Source organism: Alligator sinensis, unplaced genomic scaffold, assembly GCF_000455745.1.
Source record: "Alligator sinensis unplaced genomic scaffold, ASM45574v1 scaffold2013_1, whole genome shotgun sequence".
Classification (NCBI taxonomy): Eukaryota; Metazoa; Chordata; order Crocodylia; family Alligatoridae; genus Alligator; species Alligator sinensis.
The window spans coordinates 1-14,358 of NW_005843848.1; the positions used below are offsets into that span (position 1 = coordinate 1).

Consider the following 14,358-nt stretch of genomic DNA (forward strand, 5'->3'; position numbering starts at 1 on the left):
TGATGAATGCTGAAACAGATGTATCAAGTATCGCATACACGTATCTGCAAGATTTAAGACCCTCTTTTCAGCCATGCTTTACTCAGTTTGCATTTCTGTCACCCACAAATCAGGCACGAAGACAGCAAGTTCAACAGAACTGCAGACAAAAATAAGTCTGGGGACAAATTTTGCTTGAAAACATGGAGCACTACTTAACTAAAGATCTGGCCCTTGTCATGCAGACAAGTGCAAGGTGCTGCATATAGGGAGAAGGAACCAGCAACATACCTACAGGCTGGGGAAGACCCTTCTCAACAACACAATGGTTGAAAGGGATCTTGGAGTCATTGCTGACTGCAAGATGGACATGAGCTGCTGATGTGAGGAAGCCGTCAGTAAGGCTAACTGCACCTTGTTGCGCATCTACAGATGCATCACAAGCAGGTCCAGGGAGGTGATCCTTCCCCTCCAACTGCGGCTTGACCAGTGCCGCATAGAGTACTACATCCAGTTCTGGGCACCGCACTTCAAGATGGTTGTGGCTAACCTTGAGAGGGTCCAGAGGGCAGGCAGCAGGCCAGGTCCTACAAGGATCGACTAAAGGGCTTGAATCTATTCAGCCTCCACAAGAGAAGACTGAGGGGATCTGGTGGCTGTCTATAAACGCAGCAGGGGTGACCAGTGGAAAATGTGTGAGGCTCTGTTCCCCATAAGCAGCACCTGGGATAACAAGGAATAACAGCCACAAATTGATTGAGAGCAGGTTCAGGCTTGGTATCAGGAGGCATTACTTTACAGTTAAGGCTGCCAGGCTCTGGAATGGGCTCCCAAGGGAGGTGGTGCTCTCCCCTACCTTGGGGGTCTTCAAGAGGAGGTTGGATAGATATCTGGCTGAGGTATTATGATCCCAGCACTCATTCCTGCCCAGGGCAGGGGATTGGACTTGATGAGCTGTTCAGGTCCCTTCCAACCCTAGAAACTATGATCACCAGCATACCAGTTCATCCTGATTCTTGCTCTTAAGTGATTTAAGACAGAAAACAGTACACATGTTCTTCTACTTGTATTTGCAAGTGAGCTTCTATATGGCAACAAATCAGGTTTTTAAGAGAATTGCTAATCTCTGACTTTTTTTCACAGGCCCATGCCCTCCCTGAGGGGCTAGTACTTCCTACTAACTGACCATGCATGAGAAATTAACATTCAGTATTAGAATCCTCTGGCAGCAACAGATACTTCACTTTGTTTCCTTCCATAATAGTACCATCTGTACTACCAAATCTGTTGATAGGCTGGAAAAAGTCTTGTGAGGTATAAACACAGGAAGTGTAGCATGAAAAAGGCAGGGGAAATGGATTATCAGATGAACCCACTTTGGAAGAGGTTGCATTACAACATTTGAAATTTGGTTTTTAATTCCTTAATGGAAGTATATTTAAATACATGACCAAGAAGCAGCAGAAAAAGTGCACTAAACTCTAAAGCAATTGACAGTGCCTGTCAAATATGTAACACATTCAGAGCTTGAGTACTAGACTGACATGTTTTTCTTTATTCTTGACTTTTGCATCTGCATGAATTAATGCTGTGCATTAAAGTAAGTGACATTTCTTTTCATGCAGAAGAAACTGGACCACTCAAATCATCTTTGGGGGAAAAGTTTCATACAGACAATCTTTAGAATAAGTGGTTGATGTGGGTGGTTCTTTGAACATGGTAAGTAATATAACGTGGTCTGATGAATAAAGATTAAAAGAAAAAACGCTATTCTCTAGAGTTTATGGAATATTTAGCCCTGCAGTTTGCTTTAGTATTCTTTTTTTTTAAGCCACCTAGAAAAACCTCCTCATCACCACTGACTCAACTCTAGGCAATCGAAAAATTAAGACCCACTGCTTTTATTTATTATTACCCAATTATTTTACTTCAACTGTAACTTTTTTGGGAGAGGTTCACTTTACTGTGACAAAGCCCTTGCAGGTGCCACTGTGATGGTTCTAGTTAAGTTATGCTTATTAGAACTGAACAGCAGATTAAGATAACACAGGCAACTAGATGCACAACACAACCTGTGTCAATAAAGGGTGGTAGATACCCTCTTAACTGGAGGAAAACAACAATCTCTAAATCTTCTAACAGATAGTGGTGCCTTAGTACAACTGGAAGAAGCTGTGACAAGACAAAAACGAAGGAACAGAGAATACATTTGATGGAATTCCATTAGCATTTATAAAAAACAACCACTTCCTGGAAGCTCATACTTGAATAGTGACTAGCAAAAAGGGTAGCTTTTATTTATCTGTCTATGAAGACTAGGCAGTACTTTACAATTATTTATATAGACAAAAGTTGACAAGCAGCAACAATTTTACACTTTAAAAACCCACTCAGGCAAATAAATAAACTTCCACTTCTGCTTCAGAGAAAGATTTGTTTGCAACTGGTAACCAAAAAGATTAGATACCACTGTAAGTAGAATGTCAAAGTATATCAGTTCCAAGGAGCATGTTGGTACTTACCCTAATGAAGGTAATTTCAAATAAAATACTGTGCTGTTATGCAAGAAAGTGAGACAGTGAATTAAGCAAAAGCTAAAAAGATTAATTTAGCTTCTCTGTTTTAAAAGAAATATCTTAATCCTCATACTTTCTAACATAATAGCAGACAGCAAGAGTAACTGCTATAACCTCAGAACAGTATTGGCTCCTAATCAGACATGTTAACCTAGAGAATACTGACATTGTGTTTGTAAGCTGTTTCCCAGCCACTGTTACACACTGGAAGAATAAACAGACCATTATCAAATCTGTGTAGCAGTCTAATGCAAAATATTAGCTTTCTTTATTCAGAGGTTGTCTAGAAGTTATTTTGAATATAGCACTGAATAGTTAGGTAGAATTTTAGAATATAAAAGTAAATACTCAATTGTTTAACTTCTGTGAAGTTAAAACCATAACACAATCTGGTTAATATTTTCTGCATGCTGAATACAAACTCCTTCAATTACTTTATATGGTCTTATGCAAGAACTTGACAGAGACTTCCCCCATCAAAAGGAAGAAGCAAGTCAGCTTGGTACCATGATCTGTACTGTTCCTGTTACAACTCTGAAGTTATTTACATAAATCTAATTCACTAAATACCAGTGTAACTTGCCCTTCCCACAGAAAAAGCAGTTAGCAATTCACCCCTTCATTAGGTCTGACACGAAGTAAATGACTTAATGCTTAAGACTTAATCATGCAAAACCTTGCCACAATACATGTTTAGGTAAAACATTTTAAAAGTGGTAACAGAATACAGGTCCTGGAGTAAAGTAATTTATTGCAACACTTTCAGGGAAATAACTAATACCTAGCTCCCCCACACACACTTCAGAAATTCAATGGAACCTGATTTGCTGTACTTCTGCCGCCTCCTTGCACAGAAATACTGCCATCCCCTCAAGGGGATATTTTCTGCTACATGGCTTATGCAGGTGTTACCAGCAAACAGGTGCATTCTTCAACTTAGTTCTTTAACTTTTTATGGCAGAAGAACTAGCATTTCTTTTGAAATGGCAAAATTCTAGGCAACCACTTTATGTTCTGGCAGAAACACTGTCTTCGTCTTTCCTGCCAAACTAATGTTAATACTTCCACATTTAAAACAATACTTCCAGATTTTAACTTCTTTGGCATTCAAGGAAAAGAAAAAACACTCTCAAAGTAGTTGCTGGCACCACATTGAAGTGATGCATTCTGTTTAACTCTCTGTCCCCAGCTACTTGGGCAATGTCATTTATGTTAGGGGTATTTTTAAAGGAGTTTAAAGTGTGTGGAAATCTGTTTTTTTCTTGGTATCATCTGACTCCATTCCTTTTTACCACAATAGTTCCTGCCACAATATCATAGGCTGTTCTGTTATGCTGAAAAAATAGTAGAGTAATAAAAGCTGGAAAAAATGAAGCAATAGAAAAGTTCTTGATCAATGCTCTTATTGTAGACCTGGAATGATAAGAAAAAAAAGCTTATTTTAAGTTTACTAGTCTAGACAGAAAAGTAGTTTTGCCAGGCACAAACTAAATTCAACAGGATTTGGAAATCAAGTACTGTATCATTTAAAGCTGGAGCAAACCCTTTAACTGATTCCTGGATCACAATTACAGTGGACAATAGGATTTTGCCCAATAGAACCAATACTAGGTCATTTGGAAAGATGATAAGACTTTCATTCAAATTACAAGATTTCAGCAATAATTTGCTAGTGACAAAATTTAAGACTACTTACGTTGTTATGCTGACATTAGAGGATGGAATCACTAACACGCGACTTGGTGCAATAAGTACAGATGTATCACATGTCACAACTCTCAGTCCAAGCAGAAATTTGCCTGGGGTTGCCCCACCTGCTCCCCAAATACAGATAATCTACAAGAGAAGTCACTTATTTTAATTCCGCAGTCAAATACTGTTGGTTCTCCAGCAAGCATATGGTCTTCACAAAGAAAAACAATCAGAATGGCACAGAAACACTATGTTTTAAGCAATCTTAATACAGAAAAAAGGACTTTGCTTTACCTGTAGTAATTTATGCAGTAATTTTACTTTATCAGTCAAAGCCCCCAACTGCTGGTAGCATTAGAGCATGTACTTAATAAGATCAGGTAAACTCAACAATTTGATGCATCTGGTAGTTACACATTTCTGACAAACATCGAGTTGACAATCTTAAGAGTTAATGCTAATACCACTTACCTCATAGAAGCAGACTAACATCCTGTAGATAAGAGCCACTATCATCATTTTTTGCAAGTCTTCCATGGATGTGTCTTCATCTATTTCTTCTATTATATAATGCATAGCAAACTTGGAGATGTCCCTGTATAAAACAAGACTGTCCTTTAATAAGAAAAGCTACTCCACAAACTTACAGCAATAACATGATAACAGTGAATTCAGTATGCATAACTGGAATGCTCTCTCATCCTTGGTCCTTTAAGGGCTTCATTTTCTGGATCCTCAACTAAAGAACAGAGTCAATCGACCATTATTAAGCAGAATTGCTACACCGTGTAATATTATATCCTCCCTAGCTCATCTCCTCTATTTGAGACCTTCTGCAAAACTGCCTTAAAAAGACATCTCTGGTGGGAGATACACATGGGATTTGTGCAAGAGGAAACATCCCTGCATAACTTGATAGGAGCCCCCCCCCGCCCCCCACCTCACCTTTTCTGGTATCAGAAAGAGCACATACTTCAGGCTGGATTCTTCCTGTGCTCTAGCTTTCCTTGGAACTAGGTGCTCTCAAGCAGCACAGCTGGTTTAACATATGTAACTTAACTTTGTCCCAGGAACCACTGACCCTTTGCTAGGACCATGTGGAACTCCTGACCAGTCAAACTGGAGGCACTACACAGGTCAGGCAAGCACATCTGTCTTTCCGCTAAAAGGGATGCTTGAATGTTCCAGGCTCATCTGTTTCGTGGTGCCTAAAACTTTATTCTCAAACAGCACAGAGACTAGTCTCAGGTCTAAGGTCCTCTGAGACAAAATCCAAAACATGTATTACCATTCCAGGCTCAGTATTATTTATCCAAGACTGCAATTTCATTAGCATTAAACTGGGAGCAAATCCCTTACCCAGTAACACCAGTGGCACCTAAATCAAAAGCAGCTTGGAAGACCAAGCTAGTCCTGCCTATTAAGACCTCAGTAGCTTTGGCAACAATGCAAAAACAACTCTGGTTGGCATCTAGTCATTTGGCACTAACCTCTGGTGCCAACACCTCTGCAGTGGCTGCGAGTCTTAGCAGATGCTCATCAGGATACAAAAACAAGTGCACCTTCCTACAAGAGAAGCACAAGCAGAAGAAAGACTATCCTTTTCCTTTACATTCTGCCCCACCTGGACTTCAGACTGCTTGGCACTTAACTGCCATGCTCCTCTGGAGCCCAGTACCTTTATACTCAAAAGGGAGGTTTTTAAACCTCTCTGCATCCAAATAGCAAACATTAAGCATACTGCACAAAACTTCAGATTTATTAGAACCAAAATTTTCTGCACACCCAGCCTCCCATTTCTGGGCATTCAGAGCAGAACTGTGAGCAGCAATAAGAGCCTAACTGCTCCTAGTATCTTTATCTCCCACAATTTACCCAGGAAGCCATTTTAGCTAATGTCTTTTTTGTCAGTAAGTAAGGATTCAGCCTCCCAAGCAGAGACACTACTTTTCTGTATAAAGGGCAACCTTGGACTATTTCTGTCACAAGGAGTTGAGACATCTTCTGACAGTCCAAAAAAAGAAAAGGTCCATCTAAAATGTTATTGAAAAAGGAACTGTCATTTCCCAGCACCCTGTACAGGAAGGTGGAGTCCCTGCAGTTCTGCATCTTAAATTGCAGGGCTTAGCTTAAGCTTCCTTCAGAGTCCATGTTCACCAGTATTTGCTCAATTAGATCAAGGACCAGCTCATCCTCTCTAATCCTACAGCAAGACATGTTAAATATACCATGGTAAATACAGCACCCCCAAAACAACTTGCAAATCCCTACTTACAAGCTTCTGGTGCAAGCCTTAAAATTTGTTAACAAAAACAGCTTTTTCTACATGGCAATTATACCTGTTAGGAGAATGAACAAGTGTTGCTCTCGAGCTGCCAATACCATAGTCTGCAAAGACAAAGTCATCATAATGCCCCATCTTGGCAAATGTGAGGTGCTCTCGGACAGCAGTGTACCTATAGCAGGGCAACAAGGGTAACTACCACTGCCCCTGTGCCCTAGGCTCCTGGCTGTGTGGCTATGATCTTGCTCTCAGATTTCTACCTGTGGAATATTTCCTTCCCCATGCCCACCCAAAGCAAACTCATCTCCATAACCTACACATAAGAAAGACTTTTACATAGGAAAACTAAACCTTTTTGAAAATCCAGTAGGTCAACTGAAACACACATGAAGAGAGGCTAGGGACAACGCATCATTAACCATTTCTCTTGGTGAATAAGGTGTAGCAGTATTTCATACATTGTAGGAAACCAGCTCTTCTTGATTCAAATATCCATTCCCCAAGAGCCATTACAGCATCAGTAACATTCCTTAAACTGGCTCCCCAGGCTATGAAGCACAACTTTGGAGTTTAGAGCCTGCTTTCACTAGGCACCTGTGCTGGGATACAACATATGGACCAATGCCCAAGCACAGAAGCAACGTAGCAATCCATATTTACCTAACCATCTTTTACACACCCTCATCCTGAGGTAGTACTGGTTTACTAATCCACCCCACACAGGATTACACAGAGACCTTCCAGAGAGAAGTTGCATAACATTTACTTGTTTTTCAAAGGCTGCCTTTGGGCATTCACCATGACTTGCCCACATACCCCTGTATTTAACATCACGGCTCTGCAATTAGAGCCGAGGCACTACCAGTGGTAGTGGCAGATGGGGCATAACGTGCTACCTTAGAAAGCACAAAACACCTAGGACATGAATTTTCAGGAAAGTTCCTCAACTTAGCATGTTGCAGGGGTTTAGGTTGTAGCCGTGTTGGTCTAAGGACACAGGCAGACAAGGTTCCTTGGGTGAATTTGATATCTTTTATTAGACCAACTCAAATGGTTGGAGGATGGTTATTAAGCAAGCTTTCAGGTTCAAAAACCCTTCGTTAGGCTAAGGAAGCTTCAGCAGTTGGTGTGTGCTCTTCATATAATCTGCCTGGCAACTGACTCCCCAGCCCAGCCTAGCCCCTGGCTTGTTTACTTTTCATTCCATCCAGGAAGAGCACACACCAACTGCTGAAGCTTCCTTAGCCTGACGAAGGGTTTTTGAACCCGAAAGATTGCTTAATAACCATTCTCCAACCATTTGGGTTGGTCTAATAAAAGATATCAAATTCACCCAAGGAACCTTGTCAACTTAGCATTTGATTTGAAAACAGGTGACTCTTTTTGAAGATTCTTATACATGGTAAGCAACTTCCCTCCCCTCAAAAAAGGCATGATCATTCAAAAATCATTAAAAAATGATTCCCTTAGATTATCCATAACACATACTCTCTTTCCCCCTCTCCCTCAAGAGGCCAACTCTACAGGGATGAATGAGGAAAAGAATACCACAGGCCAATCTATTGCTTTACATGCTAAATAACTGATACACATTTTCATGAGTATGGCTGGAAGTTTTGGCAGCTGGTAAATAGATGACAGAACTCTGGACTAGGAACTTTAGTTGGATATTTCTGCTGAAGTGCTCAGTAATAAAATGTCAATGGAAACATCAACATTCACCACAGATTTTGGACTATTCCAATATGAGAACTACCAACACATCTTTTCTTAGGCTGTTTTGGCAAAAATATGAACTCGAGACAGGCTCTAAAGCACAATTCTGTAGCTAGTGCATTGGCCTCTGCTGAAAAAATATCATACTGCTTCAGTATGACACCATGGTGGCAGAGAACTGAGACAGGCCTTAGTTTGTCCTGCTATCTCCTACCCCGGGGCTACAACAGCATAGCTGCCTTGGCATGCATGCGGTAACACGCTAATAAGCCGAGGTGGTGCTTACTATCATGCATACAGAAGCTTAGCCTGGTGTTCCATAGTGCTATGCCAGGACAATGTAGACTTCCTCAAGTTACAGACAGAAGTAGAATAAGGTAGGGTTACATAGCTTCAAAATTTAAAGATTTCAAAGATTTATGCCTCCATTAATTGAAAGGTTCGCAGACATCTTCAATCACAGAACCAAGAGGTTCTGAAGAAAAGAGAACAAAGCCTCTGGCTTAAACAGTGTATGGGAATAAACATTTAAAATGAAAGATCTCTGAGTGGAGTACAGCTTATGCATACTATATTTTGTTGGTATTTTCTAATCAAATCTCATATAAACTCATCTCATGATCAGTGAAGATAGAAGCATAAGACTACTAGTCAACAAGTCAAGCATTTATACAGACAGCATATAATTGCATATAACATTTAAGTTCAAGTTGTACTAACCAATAGGGAACCAGTCAAGTTTGGTAGGTTCCGTATTCGTCCTGCATTACCACACCTAGTCACAGTCCCTCAGACTTATTTTAAATAAATATTGCTTGATCTTTTTGTTGAAGCATATGCAATGCATGCAACCCCTAAAAGTTCTGGTATTTGTAGAGAACAACTGACAGAGATAAAGATATCCTAGTTCAAGTTTTAAAGGTTTCTATTCTCTCCCCCTGCCCCCCTTGAAAACTGGACTCAGGATTTCTGGAAAGCCTTGGCAATATATTTTTAAAGAGGAGCCATAAAACTAGTTTCAAATGCTCTCTTCCCACTACTCATGCTCTCCTATTCAAATTAACTTTCCAAAATAAGTTGTCCTTGCCATGATCAAACTTGTTTGATCATACAAAATTATTTTGAGGCAGACAAAATAATGTTTGGAACACCTACAGTATGTAGCTATGTTTTGAAAAGAAAAAGCATGTTAACCCATGAAAGGAGCTACATAGCAATTCTTAACCATGTTCCATGAGTCATCCTAACATTTAGAAAGCAAGAACCAGTATAAAGGTCAATCATTAGCTGCTCTAAAATGTAAAATATGCTTCCAAATGTCAGAAGAGTAACAAGGCTTTATATAATAAATGCCTTAAATTGATAACTTACTTTATTCCACTGAGGTGCATAATACTTAAGACAATGGTTGCCTTTATAAAGAACAGAATAAAGAAATCCACCATCTCTGCTATAAACCTGTGCGCCAAGGATGGAATAATGAACTCCTGACCTGTAATAAAAATAAACTGAGATTATGCAAACTTTTACTGCAACAAAGCAAAGTTTACAATTTAAAACTAAACATTCTGTATACTGCAAGCCAATTTACAAGAAACACATTAAAAGGGTATTCAATATTTAAGAAACATTTTAAAATCCTTGTTCTGATCTACCAAACCCATCTCTTTCATTCAAGCACCTCCTTAACTTAAAATACTCTTCACAATTCTGATAAGAATTACATTAAAATTAGAAAAGTTAGTTAAACCAACTACAAAACCATGTTTTAACTGAGTTACAGGTCTTTGCTGATGCTCATTCTTTATTGTTTTAAGTCTTATCATATTTCAGTTTTCCATCTGTTAAAAGGTCACTTCTTTGTAACATGCCTAGGACACATCTATGCCTATCAATTTTTTTATTCTATAGTTTACAGTTATTTTGGTACAGAATGATTTCCTTCAGCTTTTTTTTTTTTTTTTAATCTGGATACTTTGATTAGAGGTAAAGCTCGTTACCCCTTCAGTTTAGAATGGTGGGAATTCAGTAAAGAAAGATAAAATAACTGTGAAACTGCTTTTAAATAAATTTTGATAGTGTTACTAACAAACATAAGGATTTTAAAAAAATTATTTTGAACAGTTCCCCCCCCCAAAAAAAAAATGCTAGAGAGAACAATCTAGAGGTGCACCAATACAGCGGTCCCATATTGGATCAGCACCAATATAAGGAAAATTGACAGTATCAGCAATTGGCTTTTTTTGGCCAATGTGGCCAATGCCACCAATAATGCTCCTGTGCATACACACAGCCGCAGCAGCATGCAGCCAGCAAGGAGCACAGCCTGGCAGCATCCAGCTGGTAAGTCTGTTGTGGGGAAGGGGTGCATGGGGGTGTGTTCCGCTGGCTCTGTGTGTGGAGGCAAACGGGCTGGGGTTGGGCTCTTCCCAGTGAGGGGCCTGGGCCAGGCTGTTCTTGGGGTGGGTGGCAGCACAGAGAGGGACTACGGCAAATTCTGGGGTGGCTGCAGCCCTCACCCCATAGCCCTGCTCAGCACTGCCACTGCCTACCCCAAAGCACAGCCCACCCCAACCCCCTGCTGGGAAAAGCCTGGTGCCACCCTGGCCCCAGCCCACAGCGGCAGCCTGCCCTTGCCCCCTGCATAGATCCGGGGACGCCCCCCCATGCCCTCCTGGGGTGCACACAGTGGCGGGAGCCATCCCCCTTCTCCACACCCCCTAGACGAGCTGCTTGTGGCTTCATCATGTCCCCCTCCCCAGCTGGACAGCCCCAGCCCCACTCCTTCCCTCACCATGGGGGCCTCGATCTGCCCCCCCACCCGCCTTCCCCCACAACGGACTTACCAGCTGGATGCTTCTCTCCAAGCTGCCAGGCTGCATATTAGCAATTGGATCGTATCAGCTGATACAGCTCCTTAAAAATCAGTCATTGGTATCAGCCCAAAAAATCTCTGTTGGTGCACCCTTAGAAAAATCCTAGAAGGTATGCATTTTGCCAGTAGCATATACAGAATAACTTGCCTGAAACTAATGAGCATCCTCCTAATTGAATTCTATTTAAGGACACACACACCTGACTTAAGATATTTTATCAATCCAGTGCTTGCAATGGTTTTATGCATGAGTGTCCATCTGTTCTGAAGGAGCCAAGGATGGCATTTACTATCCTCTACCTACCACCCCACCCCCCAAAAACATTTCACCATGGTAACCTCATTTACAGAAAGAAAGCTGCACAAGGCTTCTACTGAAGCTGCACAAATGCTGCTGTAAATATGTGCTACGCTGAAGGAGTTCCTTGAAGCCTAAGGTGCTCAGTCTTTTTTTGTCTGCTCTTTCTTTTAAAAAGGCTAGTTTGTGACAGGAGAGTGAATGGATAAGGGCACCTTCTTATTAACATATCCCCTTCTTTGCATCTTTCTCCTAGCTCACTTAAAATTTTCAATAGCAATGCAGAATATCAAAATGGATTCAATTCCCATTTATGGGAAAGCTGTCAATAAAATTCCCATCACAGATAGTTTATCTAATGGTGAAGAGAACCGGAACAACCCAGCTAAGTATTCTGATCCCAGCTTGGCTGTGCATAGCCACTAGTTACAAATCATAAAGTTCCAAAGTGAGGCTATTTATTCAGTACGAAACAAACTAAAGTATTATTGTGACTACAGTCACAATAAAATTACACTCAAATTCGATGCTACAGAGACTTACAACTAAATAAGGAGGAAGATATGCATCCCAAAGAGACAGGGAGAATTCACCTGAGACTTATCAGTGTCTCAACTTAGTCTATGGCAGTAGTTCTCAACTCAGGTGGCCCAAGGCCCCCTAAGGGGTGCCATGACAGTGTTCCAAGCACCTGCAGCACCTGCAAGCAATCCTGCCTGCATTGGGGGGCTCTCTGATCAGCCTAAAGTGGGAAGGAGAGCTGGTTTGTGCTACAGCCCTTCCCAGTCTACCCCCTGCATGCTCCCCCCAGAAACAAAGACAGGCAGGACACTTCCACTTGCCCAAAATGCCTCTGTTTCCAGGAGATGCCATGCAGAGTTGCACCAGGACACGCTGTAGCACAAGCCAGCTATCCTGTATGCTTCAGGCTGATCAGAGAGCCCTAATGCAGGTGCTGCAGCTTTCCCTGACTGCCTGTACACAGAGCATTCTTACTGCTGAGGTAGCAGCTTTCAGTCTGGAGGAGCCATGCAGCATAACCGACTTCTGTATGAATCTCCTTCTGTCACTGAAACATTAAAATAACTGCATAAATGCTAAACAGATACAATTAGCTCACCGTCTAAACAGGCATTGCTAGAGACACATTAATTCAGATTTAATAAGGATTTTTTTTAATTGGTCAAAGATCACTATAGTGGCTTTCAGAAAAATAAAAGACTGCACAGCGTGTCTTTTAACTCTTCAATGTCTACCTCCCCCTTTCAAAGCAGGAAGGTTTTTTCATGGTCCCTCTATGCCTCTTCTAAGCACTGTCCATACAAAACAGATTGCAATAGTTCAGTGGTTCTCAACTGGGGATGCCTCCACATTCAAAAAAGTTGTGGACAAGTGCCTCCAAAGAACTTGTGCCCAATTCTAAAACCACTAAGATTCATTCATCTATGGCGCAGACTCTATCATGGGACTGCTACTGCCTTAACTCTAGTGTCTACACCAGGTGTGTAAAACTCATCTGGCCCCATGGGGCCAGTCCACAGGCCAGGCAGAACCCACAGACCAGCCCCGCATTCTGGATCTGGAGTGGGTGCTGTGTGTGGCATGGCTCTGCTCCAGCAACTCCGGAGCTGTGCAGCATGGCCCTGGAGCTGAGCAGGTGCGGGACTGCATGCAGCGTGGCCCTAGAACCCCACAGTGCAGTGCTGCCCGCAGCACCCACTCCAGGATATGAGCTGGAACAGGCCACCCAGTGTGCTCTGCACGTTGCCTGTTGGTCACTCCACGCCCCACAGGCAGCACCAGGGGTCAGATGATAGCTCCACAGGCAGATCCAGCCTACAGGCTGTGTATTTGACACCCAAGGGTTCTGATAACACTTTGCTGGCAAAACTGAGTCCGTGCTGGATAGCCAAAGTATGTTGACTACAGGGTGCAATCTTCTTGTATCCCATGCCAAACAGCTACTGCACAAAGCTATTGATTTCCTACATTCATCCATCCGGACTGTACAATTAATTGTGCTACACACTCTCCTTTGAGGAGAGCTGCCTACACTGCAGTGGAAATGCTCTTCTCTCATCAGGGAAGCCGTTTTCCATCGCTATCCTTGGTGAGCAATGAAACATTCCCATTCCACTGAAACGTATTAGCAGGCAGTCAATTCCCTAGTGTCCTTGGCATAGTGGCTTGATCTACTATTATCTGAAGATGTGGATGACTGTCCAAGAGTGATTTTACTAGACCTTGTTCATACCACATTCTGGGAAAATTAACAGCATCTGTTCTTAAGTGATCTAAACTTCAGAGTACGACTTCCCTTATTCCTTTTAAACCAAGCGCATATCTGTTCAGAGCTCACAACTGGGGGGAAAAAGTAAAATCTGGAAGCAATTAGATTTCACTCATTTTTACTGGTCTTGTCCCCTTGACCTGCCATGCAGGTCCAAAGAGAAGTTACTGATCTGCAGCATGGGGGTCACTCTAGAACGGCGGCTGTTGCCTGTTCAAGACCCAAAGGAGCCCTGCAAAGATTCAGGGCCCCCTCAGAAAATGCCAACTCACCATTTTTTAAATACAGAAAAGCACTAGAGCCATTCCGGTGCTGCGCGGCAGAACGGTGCTGACACCAGGGACGCCTGGCAGAAATCTCCAGGTCTGTCTTGTGACTCACATGTGCGTGGTGCTAACAGCGCACGGCACCCCCGCAAGGACCTCAGGGCAGCGTGGGGCAGAGCAGACAATCCCTGCTCTGGGCCGCTCAGCTTCCTGGGGTGCGCTCTGCCCCATGGGGCCTGCTCCAAGGGCCCCCTCATTGTGATCTACCAGGCTGGGGGCTGACAAAAGAAGTGCGCAGGGGCGGTCCCGTCCCCCCGAGGCGCGGCTCACCTGCCGGGCGGGCGCTGTCGCGCGGGGCGCTGCTGGCGCGGGGCGGGGCGGC

General features: G+C 42.4%; 1 protein-coding gene across 1 annotated transcript; it reads right to left on the reverse strand.

The window, feature by feature from the left end:
- Nucleotides 1-2,244: 2,244 nt before the first annotated feature.
- On the reverse strand, nucleotides 2,245-14,352 carry FAM8A1 (family with sequence similarity 8 member A1). The gene is made up of 6 exons (XM_025195785.1): nucleotides 14,307-14,352; nucleotides 9,619-9,739; nucleotides 6,587-6,703; nucleotides 4,719-4,842; nucleotides 4,252-4,391; nucleotides 2,245-3,968 (listed from the first exon to the last, which is right to left on the reverse strand). The coding sequence occupies exons 2-6, from the start codon at nucleotides 9,690-9,692 to the stop codon at nucleotides 3,824-3,826; spliced, it is 600 nt and encodes a 199-aa protein (XP_025051570.1). The 5' UTR covers nucleotides 9,693-9,739; nucleotides 14,307-14,352; the 3' UTR covers nucleotides 2,245-3,823.
- Between the last annotated feature and the right edge of the window lie 6 nt (nucleotides 14,353-14,358).

Coding starts and splice junctions, on each gene's coding strand:
- FAM8A1 (XM_025195785.1), bottom strand. CDS start 9,692: ATGGTGGATTTCTTTATTCTGTTCTTTATAAAGGCAACCATTGTCTTA. Junction 6,704..9,618: donor ATGCACCTCAGTGGAATAAA/GTAAGTTATCAA, acceptor GCCCTGCTATAG/GTACACTGCTGTCCGAGAGC. Junction 4,392..4,718: donor TGTTAGTCTGCTTCTATGAG/GTAAGTGGTATT, acceptor CTTCTCTTGTAG/ATTATCTGTATTTGGGGAGC.